The sequence below is a fragment of the Pogona vitticeps genome, chromosome 5, assembly GCF_051106095.1.
Source record: "Pogona vitticeps strain Pit_001003342236 chromosome 5, PviZW2.1, whole genome shotgun sequence".
In the NCBI taxonomy this organism is placed as follows: domain Eukaryota; kingdom Metazoa; phylum Chordata; class Lepidosauria; order Squamata; family Agamidae; genus Pogona; species Pogona vitticeps.
In genome coordinates, this window is record NC_135787.1 from 13585222 (window position 1) to 13612971 (window position 27750).

A 27750-nucleotide genomic window follows, 5' to 3' on the forward strand; every position below is an offset into this window, starting at 1 on the left:
GCTCAAGCTCCTGTCCAGACTGGTGCCCTGCCAAAGAAGGAGGCCCCCAGCAGTGCACAAAGAGCAGTAAGTGGGCTAGTTGACCCAGGTGGGTGGGGGATAGGCCTGTGCACCACCTGTGGTGCTGCATGGCACACTTTGTACGAAGCACAACGAAGTGCTTTGTGCCCATCTCTACTCCCGATCCAACCAGCGGCTTCTCTATGGCAGTGGCTAGACTCTGCTCAGCACCAAGGGATTTGCTGGTGTAATGCTTAGCATGTTTGCCTGGCAACTTGGGAGACCCAGACTGAGGGCCACACTGAGTCAGCCTGTGTGTCTCTTGCGGTTCTCAACATACCTTAAGTCATAGATTCATGTGGAAATAAATTGGAGGAACAACCTTGAAATAATAAACAAACAAGGAGAATCATTCTAGAGAACTGTATATCCTATGTCTAGAAACACTGACACTGTGCTAAATGCTTCAACAAAGACAGGGCACAGCATGTAGTTGAAATGCAATGTGTAGACAGATTGGGATGAATCCCATATGGAGCTGATGTGTTACATGAGTGCATCAGATGCAGTAACCAACTTATAAGCACTGTACCAGCCTTGCATTGTCACTCAGTACAGGTTTGCACACCCATGTTGGTTTGCAGTTGATCGGAGCTCAAGCCCATTCATCCTCCAGCTAATGTTCATTCATCAACTCATTACAAGAAGCCTGGGTTCTGTTCAGTTATTACAATATGCCAAAAAAAAATGGTTGCTGTATGTCATGAAAAATGTCCTGTTTCTGATTCTACTCAGACCAGCTCCTGATCTGGTTCAGGCCTCTGAAAAAGATGTCGCCTAGTGCTTGCAAGACATGTCTAGGAAAGGGAGGAGATGGTCAGAATCTGTATTTGAATTGGTTCTTTGGATCAGTGGTAAAGTTAACCAGGGAGGCTTGTTTGAACAGAGTTTGCATTAGCCCTGACTAATCATGCCCATACCTTGGGAGTGCTCCAGTATTTGATTTTGCTCCTAGAGGATCGTACAGCACTTCTGACAAAGGGCATGTTAGCAGAGTGCCAGACAATGAACCACCTTGGTGAATATTGAGCTATTGGAATGTCTGCTACATAATGCTACCAATAGGCCCATAGCATGGCATGGCATAAGAGTATGGCCGCACACTATTATTTATCAGTACTGGCTGCCGGTTCATTCCCTTTCTGAATACAGTTGAAATGCTCTTGAAGATTATGTATGTTTCATATAAGCATCCCCTGCTGCGGCAGGCTCCTTGCAACATATTCATTAGTTATACAATTCACTAGTTATACAATTGGTTGAACTGCAGTACTGCAGTAAATGGTCTGCTCACAATCTGTGTTCGATACCAATGGATTCAGGTAGGCAGCTCAGGCTTCCAAGGTCAGTAACATGAGTATCCAGCTCACTGGGGGGCAAAGTGTTGTTTTCATAATTGTGTTGTAAACCGCCCAGAGTGCTCTAGCAAGTTGAAAAATACTGAGAATACTGGCAGAAGTTAGCTTTCAAATCACAGCTTTCTGCACACAGAAAAGAAACATCTCAATAAACTACAGTGGTGCCCCGCATAGCGAGGTTAATCTGTTCTGGATTAACCTTCACTATGGGGAAACAATGCTAAACGGAACGGAAAAGCCCGTTTGGGGCCCATTTGGAAAAGTTCCAAATGGGCCCAAAACTCACCGTTCTGCGATGTTTCCCCATGTTCCGGCGGCCATTTTGGGTGTTCTGGCGGCCATTTAGGGTGTTCTGGCAGCCATTTTGGGTGTTCCGGCGGCCATTTTAGAACCGCCGAACAGCTGTTCCCCCATCGCAATGCGACAAAACATCGGTATGCGATCGCAAAATCCGCATCGCTATGCGAATTCATCGTTAAACTGTGTGCTCATTATGCGAGGCACCACGTTACATTTATTGTTTTTTAAAAGCCCACCACATTGAAGGCTGGCAGAAAGGCCATCAAGGGGATTAACATCTGCAGACCTTTTGCCTGGGAATCTCTACTGCTTAGTCACTAGTTAGTTGGTTTCTCAAAACCAAAGCAAAACAAAACAAAAAGACAACTTTCTGCAGACTTTCTTTTTTTTAAGAAAAATCCCCCTAATACTGACAGGCTGGAATGTGTAGTGGTTTCAAAAGACAATAAATTTCATTCTAGTTTTAATTTTTGTCATTTTTCAAGAACCACCAGGAAGAATTTTGTTTGGCGCCAACACAAACTGGGCCTTTTTCAGTGGCATCCTCTTATGCAACTCCTTTCCGAGGAGACCCATGTGGCCTCCTCACACAAGAAGTGTTGAACTCTTTGAAAACTGTTTTCCTCTCTCTTTGGTTCAGAGTGATGATTTATTTCCCCTAGCTGCTCTCTCATTTTCCTTTGCAGTTGAAATTGTGTTGATGGGAGTGTATTGAATACTCACAATTTTTCCTCACCATTGGTGATAAAAGGGTGTCTTGAAGCACTGTTGGGAAAAAAAAATGGGCAACAGCTGTGGAATTTTACACTCCTTCATGAGAGTGAAACCCCAAGTTCTCTTTTCCTCAGCAACAGCAGTCAGAAAAGCTGTAGGTGTCTGCATGAAACATATATGTGTCTGTTTGAAAACTTTGTGTTTTTAGAATACAAAATTTTCTCCATAAAATACGGGAGGTGTTAATAAAAGAATTCCTGCAGGCAAAACATGCCAAATATTTTAAAAAATGCACATCATATCTGGTTCTTGCCAACCAATTGCAAAAGCATTCACTCCGGCCTGCCCAAACAAAATAAAGATTGATATCCTTACTGTGCTAATGATTCTGGGTTTGTTTGTTTTTGTTTGACTGTTCTTATATTGACTGCTTGACACTTGACATTTGTACTGTGTTTTACTTTAACATTTTTTTAATCAAGTAAACCACTCATGAAGAATTTGGATGGAAAAGTTGATTAAATCAACTTTTCCATCCAAATGGTTGCTGTCCTCTGAAGATGCTGGCCACAGAGACTGGCGAAACGTTAGGGAGAACAACCTTCAGAACACGGCCAAGAAGCCCGAAAAACCCAGAACAACCATTAGATCCCGGCCGTGAAAGCCTTCGCGAATATACAGTATAAAATCCCGTAGTCTTACTCCGCCACTTCATTGAGGCACAGATGTGATGCTGGATTTTGGTAAACTACATTCGCAGCGTGTATACCATGGTGGGTTCTGGCAAGCCTGATAAGGCTTCAGGCACTGATTTGGAGGCATGGTGTGTGTCTGTCAACCAAAGAGCAGCCAAGCTAAGTACAAAAAGGTTCATTCATTAAACAACAGCCATGAGGAGTTGAGTGAAGTGCAGCAATTATTCATGCAACAACTCGTAATTTACATCAGTGAAGGGACTTTCTATATCAATGAAAATGCTGACCTTCAAGGCCTCTCTCTCTCTCTGTAGCCCTATTTAGGTGTTCAACACAAGAGTTAATCCTAACCTGGGAGCAGGTTAGCCTCACCTTCCCATCCTAGTGCTCATTTCTGAAGTGTTCAGCCTGAAAGAGTTGTCTTTACCGGTAGGGGATCTCCATGACACTCCATGAATCTCTACAGATTCCACCATTAAATATCACCTTCCTTTTCAGATTTGGTTCTCAGCACAGGAGAGCTAGCATAGAGGAATGGGGCTCACCTACTCCCTTCACATGTTAGGATTAATCTTTTATTGAATTCTTGAACAGTGAGAGTATATGTACGTGTGTGGGAGAAGTAAATTCCTGCCTACAACACAACGCGGATGAATCAAGACACCAATGCAAAACACTTAGACAAGAACTCCAAAAGGATTTTTTTTCTATCTTTTTTTTTTTTTTGGCACAAAGGGGAAAATAGACTCCCTTCTGCTTTTAATAACTCAAAACAAACAGAAGTTAGAATGCATCGACTCAACATTGATCCACAAAAAGGTTGATGAACAAAGCCGAGATCCCTCCATTCCCCCTCGTACCACCCACAGGAAACAATGAAAGGTATAAAGTAAAATGGCTGAAGAAGTAAACAAAATGTAACAATGTTCATTTCCTTATTAAATGTCACATTTGTCCGTTCATCCCTACTCAACGGGTTGTGACGTATCATGTTCAAAACTAAGACCCTGCAATCAAGTTGGACACTTTTTTTTCATCTTCTCGTCTTGATGCTGAACAGTAGCTCCTGTTTGGTGTGTGTTTGCTTATTTTTTTTCTCTCTGTATATATATGTAGAGATATAAAAAACTACTTTTATCAACACTGAGAGGTTACACTCCTGGTCATTGTGAATTATACTTGGAAGTCCAATCATGCAGAACTACAAGCAGGTGCAACTTAGGTCTTATTACAGGATGGACATGGCAAGGTGAACAGTTTGGTTTTGCTAGTTGGGTTTGCAGCTCCTGGTACCATTGTTGCAAAATGTATTACTGGCCGTAAGTCCCACTTACTCGGTTTACTAAATATACATAATTCTTTATATACACATTGAACCCTCTGAGCCTTTTTCCACACTGGCTGATCACCAGCAAAGGCAATGACCCGAAGGACCACATAGGGGCGTATGGTGGCCCTTGAAAAATACAGAACGTGTGATGGATTCTTATTGATAAGTTACAGAGACAGAATCAGTACAGATATTTACATACTGTAGAACTTGCTAAACAGAACAAATGTGCAGCCCTGATCAAGAGAAAGCAACCAACCCATTGAAGGTAGTGAGTCTGGTTTGCTTAGGATTACAATTGTTCAGTCTTCAGACTGGACCAGTTCCACAGGAGCATATATTTGGGAGGTGTCCTGCAGGGCATTAGATGGCATCTGTCTCCTTCAGGAAGACCTCTTCAGAAACCACCCCACCCCCTACCCCCATCTGAGTCTAGAATCTCAGCCTGGGGTCATTGCCACTTCAGCTTTACAGGGAATTTGTTGTATCTTTTGCTTCAAAGATGCACAAATGTGCTCTTCCTTTTGGCTATAAGATGCTAACCCTAACAATGAATGACACTTCCTCAGGCTAGTAAGAATTGTGAGCCCACACAATAGATCACTATCCAAGACATTTGCACTAGCCTATTTGCCTACATTGCTGGACCAATTCCCCAGCTAGACTGGTGCTTAGCTTAGTGGTGAATACAGTGATGCCTCGCAAGACGAATGCGTCATGCAACGAAAAACTCACAAGATGAAACCATTTTGCGATTTTTGTTTGTGACTTACAAGACAAATTTTTCTATGGCCGTGCTTCGCAAGATGAATTTCCCCCCTTTTTTGGTTTGTTTTAAATTACTCAACAGTTAGTACCATGCTTCACAAGATGAAATTTTCGCAATACGACACGACTCGCAGAACAAATTAATTTAGTCTTCCGAGGCATCACTGTAGATGCTCTCTAAAACACTTCCTTGCTGCTGCTTTCCAGTTTTCTCACAGAAGGACTGGGAGAGGGTTTTCTGAAGCTGCATTTGCACAGTCCGACTCAGACTGAGCAAACGTTCTTTGTACAGCATGGAGAAGTTACTTTGCTCCTCGTGGAGTCCAGAGGTGATATTTGGTTGGGACGACAGCTCTAAGAATCTCCCAGCCAGCAGATCTGTAGTCCAGAAAGTAACATTTCTAACTTCTGAATATTCCCTTCAAGAAGTATCGTCAGGAAAGAAAAACGTGATTTCTATCAAACCGCCCTGGCCCACCCCATCCAACAAGAAAAATAGCAAGAACATTGAAGGCACACGTGTTCAAAAAAAGGCTGCTGCATTTAACCAATAGGCAGCCATACTGGAATACACATCCCTGCTCTTGCATTGCAGGAGATAATTGTGGATGGTAGGAAAGGTAGAAAGGGAAGGTAGAAAGGAAACATTGGCGCCATCATAGAATCATGAATTTGGAAGGGGCCTATTGAGGCATTCAAGTCTGGTTACGGATTGCTTAGGGAGGGAGGGAAGGAATAAACCACCACCCCAAGTAACAAGGCAATTATCGTATGCTCAATAAAAAAAGCTGACATTTTTCATTTCCCATCTATGAAATTGTAATTGGAACTTATGTCAGCCCCCGAGCAATGCTGCAGTCATATTTGGCTGTTCTTAGGAACAAAGTAAGGTTGCTGCTAATTGTAGTTCCACTACTCCAAGCAACAGGAAAGCCTTCAATAGTTCAAAAGAAAGGAAAGATCCAAAAAAAAATTTCTGGGGGATCTATTTGTAGTACAGTATTTTGGTAAGTCCTCCCCACATGGACATAGACAGCTTGATTTCCTGTCTGTGGAACATCTCCAAGCAGTCTTTTTTTAAAAAAAAAAAGTTATTATGGTAAATTATGCAGTCGTGAGTGCAACCGCATAAATAGAACCCAAGTGTCTCTAAGGCAAATAGCAGCTGTGGTCTGGGTAGTTTTCCTCTGAACTGCTCTATAGACAGAAGGTGTTAACACACACTTTTCTGTGCAACACGACACCAATCCAAATTTCCTTCCTTGGCCTGCTCCTAAAATGGCTGATATTCAGTTTTTTGAAAACTATGTCAATTATAATCGAGTCATATCTCCTTCGGCCCTAGACATGACCTTGTTACAATTCTTTAAAGTAAGAATATTAACTGCAAGATTTCCCAAGGATAGTGGAAAGTCTCAATTGCTTTTTAAAAGCACTTACTTTATTTAGAAAAATGGATTTAAGAGGAGAAGGAGGGAGGGAAGGAGGGCCCTTATAAACATTTATTGTTTGGGCTACAACTCCTAGTAACAATGTGTGTTACAGTTGTGTATTCATTGTTAGAAACTACTTGAATGATTGTCTGTCTCTCCCTCTCTCTCTTATACACGCACAGTGTCAAAATAACTTGGCTGGTTTCTATTTCCTATTCGGCCTGTCTTGGACTAGCCCAGTGCTGGCCGAGGGATTCTGGGAGTCGTCGTCCAAAAAAGTAACTTTTCCAAGCCCTGGAAAGAGAACGACTGCTTGCAAATCCATCTGTGTGAAGCACAGAGACAAAGAAGGAGGAGGTCTGGTTGTTCTTCTTCGAGTAGTCGTCTGTGGATTCACACAAATGAGTGTGTGCGTTTGTGTGATTCACTGACACCACGAAGAAGAACATAGGCAGATCTAAGCTGTTCCAAATCAGCATCCTCCATTTTAAGCAGTTTGGGGAGCTCTTTGAAACTCTTTGCTGCCAATGATTTCTCAAAAACTGTTCTGTAATTGACTTGCAGGTTTTCATTTTTCACCGGCCGGAACAGAAAATAAATTGGAATAACAACCCATGAACCAAGTACACTTTTTATAGGAAACAGAGATCTAATATATCCTATGAACAGGTCTGTTTCTCCAACTCATCAGTTTAAAAGGAAAAAAATATATGTAGAATTTTCTTCCTATCCCGTCTCAACCAAAAGGTTTCGCTTGTTAACATTCTCCCATTAAAGCACAAATGGGGAACCAGTTGCCCTCCAGCTGCCACTGATGCCCAGCTCCCGAAAGATCCAGCTCACATAGCTCAGTCGATGGGGTGATGAGATCTGCAATCCAGGAACATCTGGAAGACCTCAGAATTCTCCTCCCAGGGTTTGACTCGCCCTTTGAAATTCAAACCAGCTCAACTGTCAGACTCTTGAAAGTGCAGGGTTCTAACTTCAGGATTGTACAGAAAATTTCCCGTTAAAAAGAGAAATTCAGATTAGGTTTAGCAGAGCACCAAGATCTCAGACATTCTCACCAATCTAGCAGTATCAAAACAAAGCAAAAGAAAAACAGACAAAAAAAAGAAGCCCGCATAGATACAAACAAGCAATAGCATGCCAGTACGTTTCTCCCAAACTACTCATATCAAAATCCCATTCTTTCTTCTAAGAGAGACTCCCTTGGTTTGCATCTTTCTTTACATGATACACAGCCATCAGACTCAGATACCATTGACAGCAGAGAGTCTGTACCATTTTACTAAAGCAGGAAACAAAGCCGTGTAGCTGCAGACATGTAGCTGTGTTGAACAGGAGAGAAGTTTCAAGGTTATTGTGTGCAATGGAGCTAAGCATGGGGCACTCGCTTTCAAGCCTGGACTCCGTTGGGCTGGATCAAGGTTTTTGGGTACAGTCTTATGTAAATCCTACTGAAGTCATCTTACTTCTGAGTAGGCATGCCTAAGCTGGCAGTGTTCAACACACGGTGCTTATGTTGGCAAGACTAATTGAAAAGCAACAGGGTTTATGTTGGAATGACTAAACTGGGATCCGGTTTAACCCCCAGAATCCTATTGGTGTTTATATAGAGATCTGTATAACTTACAGTGGATAATTGGGGTTAATGGATGAGATCATAGGATGCATCTCAATCATATGGCTCGTCATGTACAACCAAAATGTGCCATGGCACCTCTTAAATTAGCAACAGTTAGTTACACTAATCTTACACATACACCAATAGAATTCCAGCCAATAACTAGGGCTTTTTTCACACAACTGAATGGAAACTGGAAGCTTCTCTGAACATAGAAACCAAGTATTTCAGGAATAATTCTTATTTCATTACATTCGTGCCCCACTTTCTTCTAAGGACCACAGCATGTATCTGATTGTTCTTATCCATTATGTAATCACAACAATCCTATGAGGTAGGCTGAAAGATTGTGATTTGCCCAAAGCACCACATGAACTTCCTGGCTGAGTGAGCAATTTGGCTCTCCCTGATCCTACTCTGAGACCTTAACCCTTCCAGCAGGGCAGTAAGTTTTTTTACACGCAAATAATTGTTTGCACATTGGAACACTCATGTATGTGAACCCTGCCTGGATCTGAAGTGACAACGGCATAGCCACAAGCAGCATTCAAGTATTCCAGAAATGGTTTATTTGATGCCATCAGGAAAGAGAGGGTACCAGCCTCTTCTAGCCCATTTAGAAACCAACTGTCTGAAAAGGGCAGGATCCTGCACAGGTGGAGCCTCGCCATGCAGTTGGGAACCAGGATTATTCAGTGTCCTCAACTGCATGGAGAGCTATTGGTTTCCAGATGAAGAGAACCAGCTCTCTGCTCCTCCACAGACTTTCAGATTCTTTTCTGAATCACAGAATCATGAAGTTGGAAGGGGCTTATAAGGCCATCATGTTCTACCTAGAATAGGGATGCCGGAATAGAGACTTTCCCATCTGATCTTGGTGAAAAGTCCCAAATGTAATTTTTAGACCTACCTTCTATTATCGAGCAGCATTACTAACTACCCCCAATCCACACCCCCTCAAGGAGGGGCTTTATGCCTTCATCAGTTGCACAAGAGAGTGGCATTCAGCAGCTAGTATTTGTACAGAGATGCAGTAAAGGGAAAGGTGCTTTCAAACAGCATTGGGCAAGTCCTTCATTTTTTGACCATTCCTAGGGTGAGATACAAAGCAAGGGGAATGAGAATTCTCTCGGTATTTACTTGCTATGATCTCCCACCAAGGAATTCAGGTCTGTCCGATTTATGTGCCACACTTACAATTTAATTGCTTCCAGTTCTTCTTACAGCCCTGCAGATGGAGCTGTTCAAAGAATGGCATTAATAGGCAGTGAGACAGGCTTTTTCTTGTCTCGTCATCACCCACTCATGGCACTTTGCCAGCTAAGCTGTTTAAAATAATAGAATAAATAAAATAAACTGGAGTGTTGCCCACGAGGAGAAGTTTTTTAAAAAAAAATAAGAAGAATTCTAGGGAGAAGCTTTCCTGGTGTGAGCATGTGCTAATGAGATAAGAGGCAAGAGGGGGAATGTGCTTTATAAATGTGCGTGCATACACCTCGTCCTCCCTTTCTGCATCAGTTCAAGCGATCACATGCTTGAACCGAAGTGAAAGGATTCAACTTTTTTAAAAGTAGAAGGGTCTCTCACGGAAAGAAAAGCTATAGATTGGGGAGGGTGGACTCCGGGTAGATTTGCATTTCCCGTTGTTTCATCTGATAAGCCCATCCCAAACCTGTAGCATTTCCTGTGTTTTTTGTTAATATGGTCTTCCCCTAAGTTCTCTTTTTTATATAATGGGTGTATTAAGCTGTCTCTTGGGGATCAAGCCTGTGCCCTTGAGGGTTAGCACCCCAAAGGGACTTTTTTAACAGCCGGCGTGTGATTTTGTCATAACGACTATAGAAATAATATGGAACATACTTTACTTTTTATCATGGTGTGCATGTTCTGTGCTGTCAAGTCAGAACTGACTTATAGGGACCCTAAAGAAAAGGGAGATATTTAAGGAGTGGTTTTAACAGTTCGACACCCCCAGTGAATTCCCATGGCCAGGTGGGGATTTGAACCCTGTTCTCCAGAGTACTTATCCATCACTCTATCCACTACACTACACTGGGTCTAGGTATTTTTAAATGGAACTATTGTTCACCTATCTGCTGAGCAATAGCTAAAAAACCCTGATAGAGCTGTAAATAATGAAAACCACTGTTTATTAGAAGTACCTTCCATTTAATTCACTAACCTTCACAACATTTTAAAATATATCATCATCCTTACCAGTATTAATATTAGTATTAATGTCAGTATAAGTATTAATATTACTTCCAGTGAATATTTTAGAACGTACTGACAGACATAGCAGACTGGGCTCATTTTCCTAAGAACAGAAGGATAACATAAATAGACAAGCAAATATCAGAAATCAGTCTAGGGCAACCTTGGGTCTCCAGATGTTCTTGGACTACAATTCCAAGAAATGCTGGCCAGCACAGCTAATGGTGAAGGCTTCCGGGAGTTGTAGTCCAAGAACATCTGGGGACCCAAAATTGTGAACCACTGATCTAGGGTGACTGTAATCTGGACTACAATTACTGAGAGCTGGCCAATGGAAAGAGATGCTGGGCAAACAGGTAGAACAGCATTCCCTCCTTTGGATCTAGATCTTGTTAAAGGAGGAAATGGAAAGATCCATTTTTGCCAGGACAGTTATATGCACCCAGATCTGTCTCCAATCCCTGGAGTTCACATGATGTTAATAGAACCAACTGATGTCTTTGGATGGGGAAGAAGAAGGGGAGATGGGGGTTTCCATAGCTTTAGGTAAAGGTAAAGATTCCCCTTGACATTTAGTCCAGTCGTGTCCGACTCTAGGGGGCGGTGCTCATCCCCGTTTCCAAGCCGTAGAGCCAGCATTTTGTCCCAAGACAGTTTCCGTGGTCACGTGGCCAGCGCGACTAGACACAGAACACCATTACCTTCCCACCATGGTGGTACCTATTTATCTACTTGCATTTGCATGCTTTCGAACTGCTAACTTGGCAGGAGCCGGGACAGGCAACAGGAGCTCACTCTGTCATGTGGATTTGATCTTACGACTGCTGGTCTTCTGACCTTGCAGCACAGAGGCTTCCGCGATTTAACCCACAGCGCCACCACGTCCCACTTTCCATAGCCTTAAGTAGCCTCCAAATTCCATCTGAAGCAAAACTTAACTTGAATTTGGAGTTATCTGCAGATATAAAAGTTAAAGCCACTAAGAAATATGAGGGAAGTAATCAGTGAAAAATACTAAGTAATAATTAATTCATTTATTTGTAGTTAGATGGGTTGCAGGCATCTAGAAGTTTCTGTATGGTTGTGGTGAGCCATGTCTCACCTGCCAACTTTGCTCTGTGTTCTGTGAGCAGCCTTAATTTTGATGTAAGAATGCAGCAATCAAGCAGTAATTTTTTAGAGCTGTCATCTCCTACAGGGACAGATTTAAGGTTACAACATGAAAATGGAAAGGAGAAAATGGAGGTCTCCATGTATCCTTAGTATTTCTACTGGTGGCCTGGGTCCCTTAGTCAAAGCCATCAAAGACAACACCTGCTGCTAAATCACACTGCTGATTTGTGGTCTGTGTTGGTGTCAAGCCAGATGCCATCCCTCCCCCAATCAGGACAACACAAAGAAGCTCTTCAACTGTAATGTCCTACAGAGATACAAATCATATTGTTTATATTGATTGACTACGAAGCTAGGAAATAAGGTCAAAATGCCCGTTGCTCTTTTTATACTCATATTTAACCCACACCTTCATTTCAGTTTTCAGACTGGGTACAACCGAACAGCAACTACTTTTCTATCATACATGTACTTTCTATGCACAAGTGCCTTACCATATGATTGGCTGATCACTAACCTGAGTTATCTGACTATCTGGACTTTCCAGCTTTTCTTATGGTTGTGGCCCCTACGTTTAACTGACAAGCACATCTTCTAATGATGTTCAGTTCTGGCAGCTTCCAGTTTCCTAGTAGTATTAGCACCAGAAGGATGAACAGCTGAATATGGTTTTCAATTGCCCTTCATACCAGGCAAGAAAATACACAGCTAATAGATGCCATTATTGCTTAGAACATCATTCCTGTGTTACTGCCTCAGTGGCATCCCCAGCGTTAAGCACTCCCATTTCTTGTGCACGGGGACCTCATTGCATTGAGCCTAGGGTTACAGTGAGACATGCAGGTAATATAATTCCATGGCTTTTAGGAAGAATACAGGGCAATAAATCAAGCACTGTTGCTTTGTAACTTCATTTCAGTGGAAGATGTGTCTACTCCCTCTTCACCTAATACTCAGGACATACTGGGAGTACTTGGCATATTGCCCCCTATATTGCTGATTATTATTATCATTATCATTATCATTATTATTATTATTATTGCAGTAGTAACCTATTGCTTATTGCTGCTATACATACTGTACTAACTCGCTCACTAACCAAACCTTTCCGATCCTTTAACATAAAATAAAACAGCTTACCCACTTCTTTATTTAGGAAGTCAAACGAAAGTTGTATGGATAGAAATATTTCAGGGATTAATTGATTAATGGCTAGATTAATAGCTATCGTTCACTAGACAATTATCTGAAGTCTAGATCAGTGTGATGCTGGTCGGTTTAAGCATACTTAACAATACTGGGTGCCACTGTATTTCTTTTTAGATATCTATATATTTTGTGGTCTTCATGGGAACATTTACTTATCTACATACAGTATTTCATTGTCTTCATGGGAACATCATTTGTGCTTATGTAGTTTTTTTTATTTTAAATTCAGTTTAGCTTCACATGATTCAACCATGTCAGAAATAAGCAAGGCAACTAGATTAGTCTTCAGAGGCAGCATCCCATGAGTTTATTCCACTCATGCAACAACTCATCTTGTGAGGAGTATGACATTTATGTAGCATGTAGAAGGAGGTATGCAGTGCTTCCTAGAGCATGTTTAAGCCCATCGGTATCAATGGTCAACCTCCGGACTTTTGAACTTTGCAAGGGAGATTGGATGGGGATCTGTTGCAGCTACACTGATAGTATTTTATGCTCCACTGATAAGTCAACTAGATTCTGCCAACAATGATTTATAAGATATATGAATCATGTCTAATTACAAAAATATATTAGTAAGAATCGTTATGATTTTTCCTGCCATTTCAGAGTGGCAGAAAACCCTCGTCTAGTCTCCTAAACAAATTTCCGTTTAGGGAAGTATATGAAATCTAGATCAGGACAAACACCCATTCGGTTCACAATCTTTCTGTGCACTAAGGTGTCTATAGAATCTGTGCACTAGGGCTGAAGAAAACACCTGACATATTTGCTGTCTCAGCAATGGATGGGTTTAGTGAAGTGCACACAGCATACTGTTGACCTGCTAAGGGTCAGCGGAATTGCAGCAGGAAAAGGGACAGAACCCAGTGACAGACATGAATTACATCCTTACTCCAAACCACTCTCACTTCTCTACTGCCATAGCCCTCAGCTAGGGTAAACTGAATGGAGACTGACGTCTATCAATCTACGGATGTCAGTCACATTCCTTTGTTGGTGTTGCACACAATTTATGTCACACAACACTGTCTTTTAAACATACCAGTAGCACTCAAGGGCCTGTTGGACTATATTAAGAGACTGCATGCAGAATCTCGCATTGTGTTGAACTGGGGGGTGTTTCAAGACTATTTGTTCGAACAAAGAGGTGTGAGGTTAGCAGTGAAGGAGAAGGTAAACATGAAACAAGCTAAGCATTTTACTACTCTCCATTCAATGTTCTCACAAAGGAAACAGCTCAAACAAGTTTCTTAGAAGCCATTCATTGCCTTACAGGCCTCAACTGGTAGTGCTCCAGACCTTCATTTCTCTAATGCATTAAACAGCTAACTATGAAAGAAATAAATTTACATAACAGATAACACCATTTTTAAAGAACTGGATTTTCCTCACCTGGAACAGGCGCATTCTACATGCACAGAAATACAGCTACAATGAGTTTATTTGCAAGAGATGACCTTCATGGTTTCAGGAAATGTCCATCTATCTTTTATCAAAGACTTTCCAGAAAATCGTATCTGGAATTTGACAAGACCAGGGAAATTATGGGGCTTTAAAAAGGGCGAATTGTTGAGTCCTATTTACCCATTATTTGCTTCTCAGGACTGATACAGCAGCTTGGTCGCTCTTCACCTCCAAACCCCAGACACAATTTCTGCCAGGAAGGAAGACATCCGCTAGTACTTATCTTCTCAGGGCCACATAAGGAAAAGAAAGGTGCCTGAGGTTTGGTCCTCATCTGAGCTACCAAAATTTTCTCAACATCCTCTGCATGGAGAGTAGACTACTGTCTAGGAAATCAAAGTGTTAACACACATTTATTTTTATGGCCTAATTATGATGGCTCTTATGATGGAAACTAAATGGGACAACTTTAAGAATCTGAAGATAGGGCCTGTATCAGATGATTCCTGCTGGTTCAGACGAAAAAACAGTACCTTCCTTCCGACAGTGGAAACATTTACATACGCTAGGAAAGCCACAAATAAGCTATGACAGCAGTAGGGTTCTCTCCTCAGACCTTCACATTTCATAATGTGAAACCAAAAATTATAGGCTTCTTCTGATTAATCTCTTTTCTCTCCCACAGCGTGGTTTACTTACAGATACGCGCCTGAACAATCAGATCTGCAAGTTAAGCCCACATTTACTTTCTAATAACCAAGCACAAAGCAAGCAGATTAAATGCAAAAGATGATTGAGAGGAAAGTTATATATTACGAGTCAAACCAGCTAGTCTTTTACTAGCTGGAAAAATACCTCTGGGGAAAAAAATGTAATAATCACACCGTTTTGTTCAACTCAGCACGGAAGTACACATACATACATACACACACTCATTCTAAAAATCAACTCTTAATGCATCAGCATTAATAACTACCCAGCAGAGATGCCTTCTATATTCTTCCTTCCAATAGGTTGCTGCTTTTTAAAAATGACATTTAGAACTCTGCATCCTTCAAAATTCTGAAAGAGCTACGGTTTGACCTTATTTCTATATGACTTACAGCACAATCCTGCACCCGTCTTCTTAGAGATTGAATCTGGCTAAGTTCAAGTAAGGCTTATTTCCAGTTAAATGGGTATAGGATTGCAGCCTTTAACTAATTCAAATCAACCCATGGACCAGCTAAAAGGACTGTACATTTGAAATTATATTACAGGTGAAATTTGCATTTTAAAAAAACACACAGGAGGTGCTGTTGTTCCCTGCAGGCTTTTGTGTACACATAAAGATTCCTACTTGGTATATATATATGTACACACTTAGCTGCATTTATGTCCTTAAATGCATATTTGCATGTATGTACACCAAGAGACATGTGCATTTCTCTGTTTATCTGCCCAACACAGAAACAGAGAGGGGTTAGATAGGCACACATGTATACATATAAAGAGAAGGGACTGCCCACCTTGTCATGCCAACGTGAAAACGGACAGTTGCAGGTTGCTGGTTTTGCAGCCACTAAATTTTGCAATTGTATGGGGAAAAAAGGCTTCTTTTATATATTTTTTCCTCTTTTTTGCAGTAAGCATCATCGGAAGGAGATCAAAGCAGAGCAACTATACGTTAAATATACACTTGAGCTTAGCTGCATTTACATAACTCTTTTAGGAGAAGCAGGATGAAAAAGGTTTTCTTTTGTTTAATCCTTACGTGTGTGTGTGTGTGTGTGTGTGTGTGTTTGTGTACGAGTATTTAAATTTTCTCTTTTTGTTTTATATTTTTCTCTTCTTTGCCATCATCAGATTCTTTGCTATAACCACAATGATTTCCCTCCCACTAAATTACATCATCTTCTGAAGAACGTTGGGTTTCGCAGGCAGGCGGCTAGTCACCTGCAACAACCGAGGGGTCCTGCAGAAGCTTCCAAACTGCTGTCAGTGTCCGACGCCAGGGTCTGGTCTGTGGACATGGAGGAAATGTCATTGACGGATGAGGATGGAGGGAGACTTTCGCTGCTGTTCACTGCTGCACCTGTGCTAAGAAAATGAACACCGACGTGATTCAACCTGAAAGCCAGAGTCAAGAAGTTATAAACTTATGCATCTCTCCTATGGGGCGTTCTTCTCACTGTGCATAAAGTGGACAACATTCTCTCCAGCATCAGAGAGCATAATAATGGCACAGGTGTCATGTCCAGCATCCTCTTGCGCCTTGCAATGGCATGACCACCCTGTGGAAAGCAAGGGGCTTCTGCTTGGGGCAAGGGGGTGATGAATGACAACTTCCTTGTGGAAATTTCAGGGAAGGAAGAAGAACCATGACGTGCACAGTGAAAACAAACTGGATTTGGGCCAACGTCTCCGTGCCAAACAAATAAAGCTAAGCACAGACGTTCACAGCAAGCACAGAAAACAAGTGAAAACAAGCAAACCCCATCCACGCACCTCCACTACAATATAATATAACAAAAAGGGAAAAAGTCATAACAAAGATAGGGGAAAAAATTAGCCATATGGCAATAAGCAAGAAAGGAGGTCAACAAGTGTCATGGGTACTCTACGTATGGAAGTATATCCTTGAAGGCAATTTTAAAGAATTCTGTCTTTGCTGGTTTTCTAAATACTTGGAGGGAGAGGGCCTGTCACACCTCTAAGGGACGTTTATGCTTCTTATGCCAGTTCTAGCAAGGTTCTCCCCATGATGGAATGAAAAGCATGGAGAAGATCAGCAGAAATGCAATGTATGATTCAACAGTATCCAAAATCCTATCATGGATTTACACTAGACATTGTCTAAGCACTTCACTGTATTGCCGCTACTTAACAAATCACTACTCACATTTACAGTCACACACCAGTTGTGTGACTTGATGTGCCACCTGGCATGTGCCTGGGAATGTAAGTGGCAACTCATTAATTAGCAGCAATTTGCCTCTGGGATAAATCCACAACAAGATTCTAGCTAATGTCAGAGAAAGGGTAGGGCCAATGCTCTGATTAGGGCTAATGGTGTGGTCGCTTCAGACAGCAGAAGTTACGGGCCCTCTGGCATGGGGAGGGGGGTGCTGGATGGATACATGAATATTAACCTATATGTTCACATAAGTACACATGGGGCAGTAATTCTCAGGGGGAAGGTATATGGTTTTCATTTCAAGCAGCAGGCAAATCCTAAGTAGTGGTGGTGAATAACTCTTTAAAACATCGTTAAGGGTCATGGAAACCAATTACTTTTCCGAAATACATGTTCTCTAAGTATATATAAGGGACGTGGTGGCTCTGCGGGTTAAACCGCAGAAGCCTCTGTGCTGCATGGTCAGAAGACCAGCAGTCGTAAGATCGAATCCACACAACGGAGTGAGCTTCCATTGCTTGTCCCAGCTCCTGCCAACCTAGCAGTTTGAAAGCATGTAAATGCGAGTAGATAAATAGGTACCACCTCGTAAGGTGGTAATGGCGTTCCGTGTCTAGTTGAGCTGGCTACGTGACCATTCCTATTTGGCTACAAGATTAGGTTCAAAAGCTACACCTGTATTCCTACACTTATGTCTGAGGAAGGGGACTTCTCCACGAAAGCTCACATTAAAATATGGCTGTTAGTCTTTAAGGTGCGACAACGTTTTTATCTCTTCGTTTTTTATTGTTCTTTTGTTTTGGTCTGATCTACTAGCACAGACTACCTCTCTAAAACAACTATCTACATTTCTGTTATCACCTCTTCTCACCCCACCTCCCTTTTACTTTTTACTCTTAATTGGTTACACGGAGTGACCTTGCACTTTCATCTGATAACCGTTTTTCCCCCTAAGACACAAAGTAGTCTTGAAAAAAAGATTGCTTCATAAAAAGGCTTGCTTTTCCATCTTTCTCTCTTTTTTAAAAGGAATAACAAAAAAAGGCAACCCAGTTTTACGAAAGAGCATATGAACATCTAATTGAAAGATAAACAGATGGCTATACGCAAGGGAAACTATGAATCGTAATCTATAAAATATTCTTCAACAATAAGGATATGGATGACACATTTACTAAAAGAAAATTATTTTTAAAAAAACACACCAGTAAATATTTTACAGGTTTCATGGTTTTCGTATTATTTACTACTCATTTTGTTTTAAACGGTGATATTTTTGTTTTAATACATTTGTCGTCCTTTTGCATATCTAAACTTGCTATCTTTTTGACTGAAAAGAAAAGACCACACAAACATACACAACTGTATTTTGATGGATATGTATATATCAAGCTACTGTATGGGACAATCAGTCTGTCTAGCAATGGCTGAAATCCAATAGAAGGAACTAAACAGGTGTAAACAGCAATGGTGCCATCAGCCTGCATTGTTACCCTTTAATTTAATTTAAATGAAAGGTTCATAACTACTCTCATCTCAGGCCCCAAGGTTCTCTAGGATTGCTTTTTGACCTGGAAAAAACTTTGGGAGCCTCTGGATGGGGGGTGGGGTAGGGGAGCCATTAATATCATAAAATTGCTTCTGGATTTCCACTGGGATCCAGTAATGATTGTTTGATATTAAAGTCTCCCTGCCCCTCACCTAAGGCTCCCAAAACCTTTCCCAGGTCAAAAAGGGGGCCTCGGGTTCTGAGGTGGGAAAGGTTATTAAGCTTTCATTGAGATTAAATGAAGCAGTAACATTGTAGGCTGATGACATCCTCGCCATTTATGCCACTGTAATTTCTCCAAGTGGATTTCAACCCACATCAATGCCCAAGGAATTATGTATATATCAAATTTTACCTGGAGAATTCTGGCAGTTATAAACCCCAAAAAAACCATATCTACAAACCTCTAGTAAATACTACGCTGGCTTGCAGAAGCATAAGTACTGTATCAATAGGAAAGATGCCCCATGTTAGGAAAAAAATCTAGTCCTTAATTAACCCCTGCAAATTACACCTTCTTACAAGCAGACTGTGGTATTGTTATGCATAAATCACCTAATTCAAGGGCTGCTCTATATGACAAATCTGCTCACGAACAAAGATTTATTCTGATATACATTACATTACCCACAAGACAGGAGTTGGGCAAGGGCATCGAAGGCTCTTAAATCAAACCTGTACATTCTGTCTTTCATTTTTGACTCTACAAGAACTTGCTGAATGGCACTTAGAAATTCTTGACATCTCCCATGGTAATCTGGCAACGGACTGGGAGATTTCTGTTGGCTTTTCATTGCTAACTGCCTGGAAGGTGTTTTGCATGTGTGAATCTACTTGAGGGCAGACACAGGAAGAGAAACTGAAAAGGGCTTTTGACTCCCATGCTCCTTTCTCTAATCTTCAGGGTGGCAAGAACTAAATGAACATTCTGGAGAGGTCCACCTTTTCTCCCTCTTCTCCACCAGCAGGTCCTTCGCCTGCCAGACAGACAACGTCTTGCTCTTTCTCCACCAAGTTCTAGCCAGGAGGAGTGGAAGAAACAGCAACAGGCAATTTTGGTGGGTGAAAAGACCCCACCAGTAGATGGAACTAACATACTACCCTGGCTTGTACCTCTCAAATCCATCAAAACCTACTCTCAAACCAAGTAGGAAAATGTGGGGAGCGGATCAAAATTATGGAGATCAATAATTAAATAGTTGCACTTCAGGCAGAGCTTGGAAAAGTTACTTTTCCTGGCTGCAACTCCCAAAACTGTAATTTTTCAGACTTCAACAGCAAATCTACACATGTCTACTCAAAACTACTCAACTTCAGAGGGACTTACTGCCAGAAATGTGCAGTGGTACCTCGGTTTACAAATTTAATGTGTTCTCCAGGATGTTTCGTATTACAAAAAATTCACAAACCAAAACATGGTTTCCCATAGGAATGCATGCATGGAGGGCAGGGCGCTATAAATCTCCCAGGCGCAATGCATCCTGAGGAAACTTGCTTTGTATTGCGGGGAAAAAATTGTAAACCGAGGCATTATTTTCAATGGTTTTTCATTCATAAAGCGAAAATTATGTTAACCGAAGCGTTCGTAAACCGAAGTACCACTGTACATGCAGGATTATAGTCCGAGATTTAGACATGCTTTTTAAAAATACAGTTCAAGTAGGGCAATACATGTACTGGCCCACTAAAAAGTTACAAATAAAATGAACGTTGGAGTTAAATGGGATCAAATTGGCATAAAACTAAACCTGGAAAGTAAACAGTTCATTTTGCCCACGACACATGAAGCCAAACCACAAACAAGATAAAATTGAGTAACGTTCACTGATATGGAGCTGATACTGATTTCTCCATTGATTGACTATTGTATATTAATGAGCAAGTGAAAATCCATCTCTGTAAAATGGTCCCTGCAGCGAACATAATGTTATTCACTGGGACTGAGTACCTGAGGGAGAAGGTTGTCCTTTTACTACACCATTCTTGGTCTTTTCTTCAGAGTTCATTACTTCCTTGTAGATTAATTCTGCAAGAGACAAATGAACCAGCTATTTAAAAAATGCATCAGTGGTTCTTTTTTCCTACTTTGGAACCAGATCTGGCCATTGCACTTCAATCCGGACTTAAGAACGTAAGAAGAGCTCCAAAACAGACAAATAAGGCGAAATTCCAGAATCAGGGGGTTGAGAATAAAAGGAGAAGAATATAAATTACAAACTTATGCTGATGATTTGGTACTATTACTAGAAAACCCGGAGGAACCGATTAAAGAATTAATATCCACAATTGAAAACTTTGGTGCAGTATCAGGACTTAAACTGAATTATGAAAAAAAAACACAAATTCTTGACAAAAATATGACACAAGAAGCAGCAAAAAAAATAGAATTAGAAAGAGGCTGTGAACACACGTCAAAAATTAAATATTTGGGAGTATATTAAAAAAACAAGCACCCTGATACTTCCAATACTTAAAGAAACACAGGAAAATTTGGAAACTTGGGGTAAACTGGAACTTTCATTGTTGGGTAAAATTGCTACTACAAAGATGAGCATTTTACCAAAGCTTTTGTTCCTGTCTCAAAATTTGCCAATCCTGTTGAAGTATAAATATTTTACAGAGGTAGACGCTGTATTCTCTAAGTTTATACAGCAAGGTAAAAAACTGAGAATAGAACTCAAAGCTTTACAGGACTTAAAAGAAAGAGCAGGAATGGGCTTACCAAATTGCCTACTACAGTATATTATAAAGCTTGTGCCTTGAACTGGATAAAGGAATGGATTATTTTGGAGGACCAAAGACTTTTAAAATTGGAAGGACATGATTTGAGATTAGGATGGCATGCATACCCATGTTATGGCACGGGCAAAGATCAAACACCTTTTTCCTGATCATATTGTAAGGAACGCACTATACCAGATTTGGCAAAAATTTCAGGGACAAGCATATAAAAAAATTCTGATATGGGTAGCACCTTTGGAAGCTTTTACTCAACCTTCTTTAATTTTGAAAGAATGGAGATACACATATAAAAGACCTCTTAACTAAAGAGCAACAATTTAAAAATATACAGGAGCTGATGGATATGGGTCTACAGACGGACCGGTGGGCAATGTTAAAATTAGAATCAAGGTTTACAAAAGACAAAATAATGGGTTTTTATGAGGGGAACATGCAGGTGGATGTATTATGGATTTATGCTAGTGAATCGATTGTACAAAAAATGTATACTTTTTTGTTAGAATATAATTTAGAGGATGAAAGGGTGAAAGCAATGATGATTAAATGGGCACAAAAATTTGGTTATAATATAGATATAGATAATTGGTAAACTTGAGAGAAAATGTTTTTAAAATGTTTTATAGATGGCATTTTACATCTGTAAAACTGGCAAAAACGGCACCAGGGGTTAGCAACTTGTGTTGGAAGTATTCTCAGCAATGTGGAACTTTCTTTAATATGTGGTGGACATGTGATCAAGTAAAAAGATTTTGGAGACAGATAAAAGGTATGACACAAGAAATTATACAACAAAAAATAGCTTTTACACCAGAAATGTTTTTGCTGAATATAATGCCAGAAATTGTTGATCAAAACAACGATTTCAGTGGAACGAATTATCATCGTCTAGCGAGGCACCACTGTACACATGTTGACACTGGCCAGCCTACTTCTTCAGGTTTCTTGGCATTGCTAGAAAGCACAATAATCTTGGGTTAATGCTTATGACCTACCCTGCTGAAGACAGAGTGCCAGAAGGAATATACACCACACGGACATGTCATAAGCAATATATATCATGATCACAGTATCATAAGCAAGCAGCATGAGCACTCTGGAAAGAAGGCGGAGAAAGACAGTGTTGTGGGAGAGGCAGAAAGTTAGAGTCTTAAGACAGCCCACATTATGTCCTTTGAGGAATCAGGTCAACATCCTTCAAAAACAAGATTACCTTTCCACTCTTCGATTGTGTGTTCTCTTTCGTCCAGCTGCTTATCATATATCTGCGGAGGTGGCTGTTGGGGAAAAGCACAGAGTGGTAAGCAAGATACTGTAGGTTATAATCAGAAGTATAAAATGAAACTAATTCCAGGCAAAGGGCTAGGAGAATTTAAACACATACCAAAATAATAATAATAATAATAATAATAATAATAATAATAATAATAATAATAATAATAATAATAATAATAATAATAATAATAATAATAATAATAATAATAATAATAATAATAAAAGCCCAAAAAGGAAATGAAACAGCATACAGTTTCTGTCACAGCAGCCTTCTCCTCTCTGTAACGTAAAATGGATGAAGGGGGCTGAAGACATTACAGGTAGGCTCATAAACCACTCATTAACTTGATGCTGCCTTTAAGGTTTGTAAATATAAACAAAGATTGTGGCTTGAAAGAATTTATTTCTGTCAAAAATGTGCACTGCCACCAATTTTAACAAAATTTAACATCTACATTTTATGTTGGCATTTTAAAGGGGCATATCCCAATGTCATATTCAGGTTGAATAATAAAAAGCACTCTTTTGCTGAAGTTCACCACATGCTCTTAGCATAAGTTGCCAAGCTGTGGATAATTCATTAGGCCCTGGGGTACATCTCAGCTGTGCAGCAACTGGGCCTCTGATGAGGCATACGCCTGAGGGGTGCCCAGGTACCTCATGAATTAGCTGCAATTAGCTACGAGTTAAGCAACCCATATTGGAATACCAGGAGAGTTTGGGCCACTGCATGTCTTCCTAATTATTTACACTAATTCAGCTCATGATCCAGAGTGGTTTAAACCCATGTATCCTGTATTATAAAGACAGGAAGTACTGAAATATTCAAAAGACCCACAGCACATATATAAAATCAGACTACATAATGATTTGACTCTAGTCCAAAACTAACAAGGAATACAGTGTTTAGTTTGTTACTTAGGCTGTTCAGCTTATTCATCAGTTTTGGGACTTTTTTTTTTTTGGTTTGTTTTTCCTCTTGCCAAGCTTTTCATTTCCTAGCGTAGCCTAAGGAAGACTCGTGCAGAACTCAAGCGTTCTCCCAATTTTGATAGTTTAATGGTCCAATGTAAGAATTGCCTGTCCTTGCTTATGGATTACATGTAATAACATATAACTTCCCACCCACCCCTTCTTTTTCTTGGAGGAAAATATTTTGAAGAATGGATCAATCAACCATCCTTAACCTGGTGCTGTCTAGATATAGCGGACTACAAGTCCCATTATTCCTCAACCAGCCCAGCCATGCTATATTATAATGATGAGAGCTGCAGTTCAAATTATCTGGACGGGACTAGTGCAGAAGGCTAGAATAGAAAGATAGGGAGAAAAGCAGACAAAAGTAAATCTCTGTAAAGAAAGGAAACTATTGTGAATTGATATCACTGTGAGGGCCTCTGTTTTGATGCCACATGTAAAAATTAGGGATCTGGTGGACACTGGGCACCTTCTGAGAGCCTTGTTTTTAAGCAAATATAAAGGAACAAAGCAAATGGTAGGGGTTTCAGATGAATACACCCCTCCCCGAGTAATTCCAATGCCACCTGCTTTCCAGGTATTCACCGATCTGGTTTTGGGCCAGCATGAAGGCACAACTGCTTGTGGAGATGACTGAAAGTACTCCGGAGCAATAAAAGGATACAACGGAGGAAAATAAAGACCCAGATAGGACAAAAGCACTTTTTAAAAAAATCTCTGCTGGACACATTTTGAAACGGCTTGTGCTAGGAAAAGGATGCCACGTCTTTAAATGTACTTTTTTTTTTTACAAGATATGGATATGCTTTTGCGATCTACAGGAAAATGTACGCCCATTCTCTACTCCCACAAGAGAGAAAGAAATGCTAGGATCCCTTTATAGGGCTGATTTTCTTATGAATACAGAAGAGGCAGTATATCTAAACATCTTATGACTGAATCTTGCGGGTGGGGAATAGGATTTATTCTCAACTGAGATGGGGAAATGATTTTCTTGAACCACAGCTCACAGAATCCATCCGCTGGCAGGGCCACTGGAAGATGTACTTCAAAAAAGTAATGTTTACGAGCCTCTGACTTCTCTCAGTCCTTTGTTGCAAACCTACAGTATATGCTTCTTTAGCAGCTAATCATCCTAAGACATTTGTCCAGTCCAGTCTCTGCAGTCTGAGTCAGGGTCTTCTATTTTCTTCCCTTTTGTTTTTTAAACAAATTGGGTCCCATGAAGCTCTCTTTTTTGGCTGAAGAACTGGAGCATTGAACCTGGGTCATCCAGATTAGTGAATCTGACATCCTGTCAGTCAACAGCTCAACCAGGCCTAGAACTTGCATTTGCTAATGAGAGGGAAAGCAGAGCGTGCAGACAATGAGGAGTAGGTGGGGGAGGGGAGGAAAGACAGACAAGAAGGAAACCCAAAGCGGAGGAGGGCTGTGAATTCACACGAAATCTGATGCAGTTGTCTGGTTCATTAAGCAGCCCACCCCCAGGGTTCAGAGAGAATGAGTCTCCGGGAGGGCATGATCTTGGCTGAGCTGTGGTTTAAACTCAGATCAGCTGAAACCCTGAGGTCTCCAGCAGAAACACAAAAGGTAAAGCCAAGTATTAGCACCCAAAGCTCGACAATCACCATCGTACGACCCACCCCCACCTCCCAGAAGGCCTTATCCAGGCTGGCAGCTTAAAACAAAACAATACAAGGTTTAGTTAGGCTCCAGTTGTAGTTCTGAAATGATTTTAGCAGTTTGCAACCTGTGGTCTTAAAAAAATCAGTGCTTTTAAACAAACAAGAGTAAATGCATAGAAGTGTAAGGACGTTTTTCTAGGGATGTGAATTTTGCTCTTGCGAAACAGAGAGACATCTTTTCTCCTCAAAGTAAAACTACTAGTTTCCCCTTCCCTTTTGTCCAATGGGCAAATGGATTTTCTCCTTGGGAAACCTCACATGAATCTCAGATATTCCATAGCCTTTTTTTTTCTACACCAGGAGAAACGACAATCTGCACAAATTGATTACAATTCCTGAGCAAAATGGCATCTTTCCTTCACACACACACACACACACACACACAGAGAGAGAGAGAGAGAGAGAGAGAGAGAGAGAGAGAGAGAGAGAGAGAGAGACCGGAAAGGAAATCTGGTTTCCTTTGCAAAAGACGGGTCAAACATCAGCAGTAAAAATAAATGAGGAAAATAATATCAGGGTCTAGTTTTCATGGGAAGTCAAGTTATCTTACTGGTGATGCGGTAAATCTTGGCAAGGAATATTAACATGTTAAGACCTTGAAGGCAGCTGAGGATCAGATTTATTTCATTTTATTTTTTAATACTCTCTACATCTCTATTGTGTTATTCCATTTTCCAAAATCTGGGTTTGAGTTATCAGAATTAAAGTCATGCCTGGTGACCATACGACTAAATGAGGAGAAATTCCTTTGTCCCGGTTCTTTTTATTTCAAAAATACTTCTCTTTTCAAACTACACTTGACTAGAAACAGAAAAGTATTTTTGTGGAGTTGAGACACTTGCTGAAATTATATATTTCACCCCTCCTGACTCAGCGTGAGACAAAGTATACCTTGCTCCAGAAACATGTAATCTGCAAAGTTTACAATATAATTCAGAGAAATAGAATGCATACAAAATTATGCATATATTTTAAAAATATGAACAGCGAAAAATATGCGCAACTAAATATACACAAATATATTTCAGCTTAAAAAAGCCATGTGTGTAGAAATAGATGGATCTTCAAAAAAGTGTGCAACTGAATCTGCACATTACAAAACAATATGTGCAGAAAATGCATCTCTAATTTGCATGATGAAAATAAAAACAACATCTGATATGAATGAAGGATGAAATGGCAATACGAATGAATAAAATGAAGACTGAGTTCTTCACATCCTCACTAAATACTCTTCCTTGTCGCCACCCCCACCCTGAAGCCCACAAATTCAAATAAATGTGTTCTAGCTAGGAAGGAAAATGTGCAGGAAATGACTATGGAATTATTCCTCGTAAGCATATGCTCGGGTGCTGCGGCGGAACCTGCTTGCCCCTTAAAGCTCCAAACAGATGCTGGTAGCCATGGTTATAGTTGCTAAGGAAACAGAAGTCCTAAGACAGTGTTGACTCCCATCTTGACCAGCTCATCTCACCTGCAAACCTACAGAGATTTTGGCAATAAAGCAAACCTTAATTGAATCTAGAAACAAATTGTCATGCCATAATTCATCATAAAATGTTGCACACTTTTAGTCTGGCAGTGGCCATCTAAGATACTCTCTGTATGTAAATGCCATAGCTTAGACACATTACTTGTCAAAAAGGAAAAAAAAAGGAAAAGAATATTTCAGAGCTCTGGCAAATACAGTGCATCTTGAGGCTGATGTGATTCCCCCGAAGAAACAACTATGAGCCTAGCCAGATAATTCACACAGATAACCCAGGTCACAAGCAAATCATATGTTCCTTAAATTAGCAGGGAAGTACAGTACAATATTCGTAGAGAAAGGACCTTCGGCTTTCTCAAGAGCTAGTCAATGCCATATCCAATGGACGACATCTACAGTATGTCTATCTGAATCAATGGAACTTATGGAGGACTTGATTCAAATCCCTACGGATTCCATGGGCCTACCCTAGTGCAATTTGCTACACTAAATAACAGGATTTTGACCAGTATACATTGGGGTCCCCAGATGTTCTTGGACTGCAATTCCCAGTAGCCTTCACTACTTGTGCTGGCCAGGATTTCAGGGAGTTGTAGTCCAAGAACATCTGGGGACCCCAGTTTGAGAACCACTGCTTTATCCCAACCGCAGTATTCTCTGGTATTTATTCACAGGTAAGTCCTGCTCTACAGGAGTTCCCCAGAACTTTAATTAGTAGCTTCCTTCATGCAGCTTCTGCCCTTTTAGTGTTTGCTGTTGAGCATACAGCAGCCTTTCTGAAGAACTGCGCCACAAGTCAGATCTGATTTCCCTGAAAGTGGGCTAGGTCTTGAATTATAGCTTTGCCTTCACTAATTGATTGATTCCTTTATTTTTATTTTGATAGTGAAATGGTATTGTGTTGTAATAAA

At 40.6% G+C, this 27750-nt stretch overlaps 1 protein-coding gene across 25 annotated transcripts in view; it reads right to left on the bottom strand.

The window, feature by feature from the left end:
- Positions 1-14721: 14721 nt before the first annotated feature.
- The window catches only part of MAPK10 (mitogen-activated protein kinase 10), a 254583-nt gene continuing 241554 nt past the window's right edge, over positions 14722-27750 (bottom strand). For 15 of the 25 annotated variants that reach the window (XM_078394527.1, XM_020805388.3, XM_078394531.1 and 12 more), the window contains 3 exons: positions 22626-22689; positions 20622-20699; positions 14722-16302 (listed from right to left, as the gene is read on the bottom strand). In XM_078394527.1, the coding sequence (XP_078250653.1) occupies positions 16160-16302; positions 20622-20699; positions 22626-22689 (285 nt within the window). In that variant the 3' untranslated portion in view covers positions 14722-16159. Of the gene's footprint in view, positions 16308-20621; positions 20700-22625; positions 22690-27750 lie in introns of all 25 variants that reach the window. The other 10 variants (XM_078394540.1, XM_078394537.1, XM_078394541.1 and 7 more) reach the window with 1 other exon arrangement.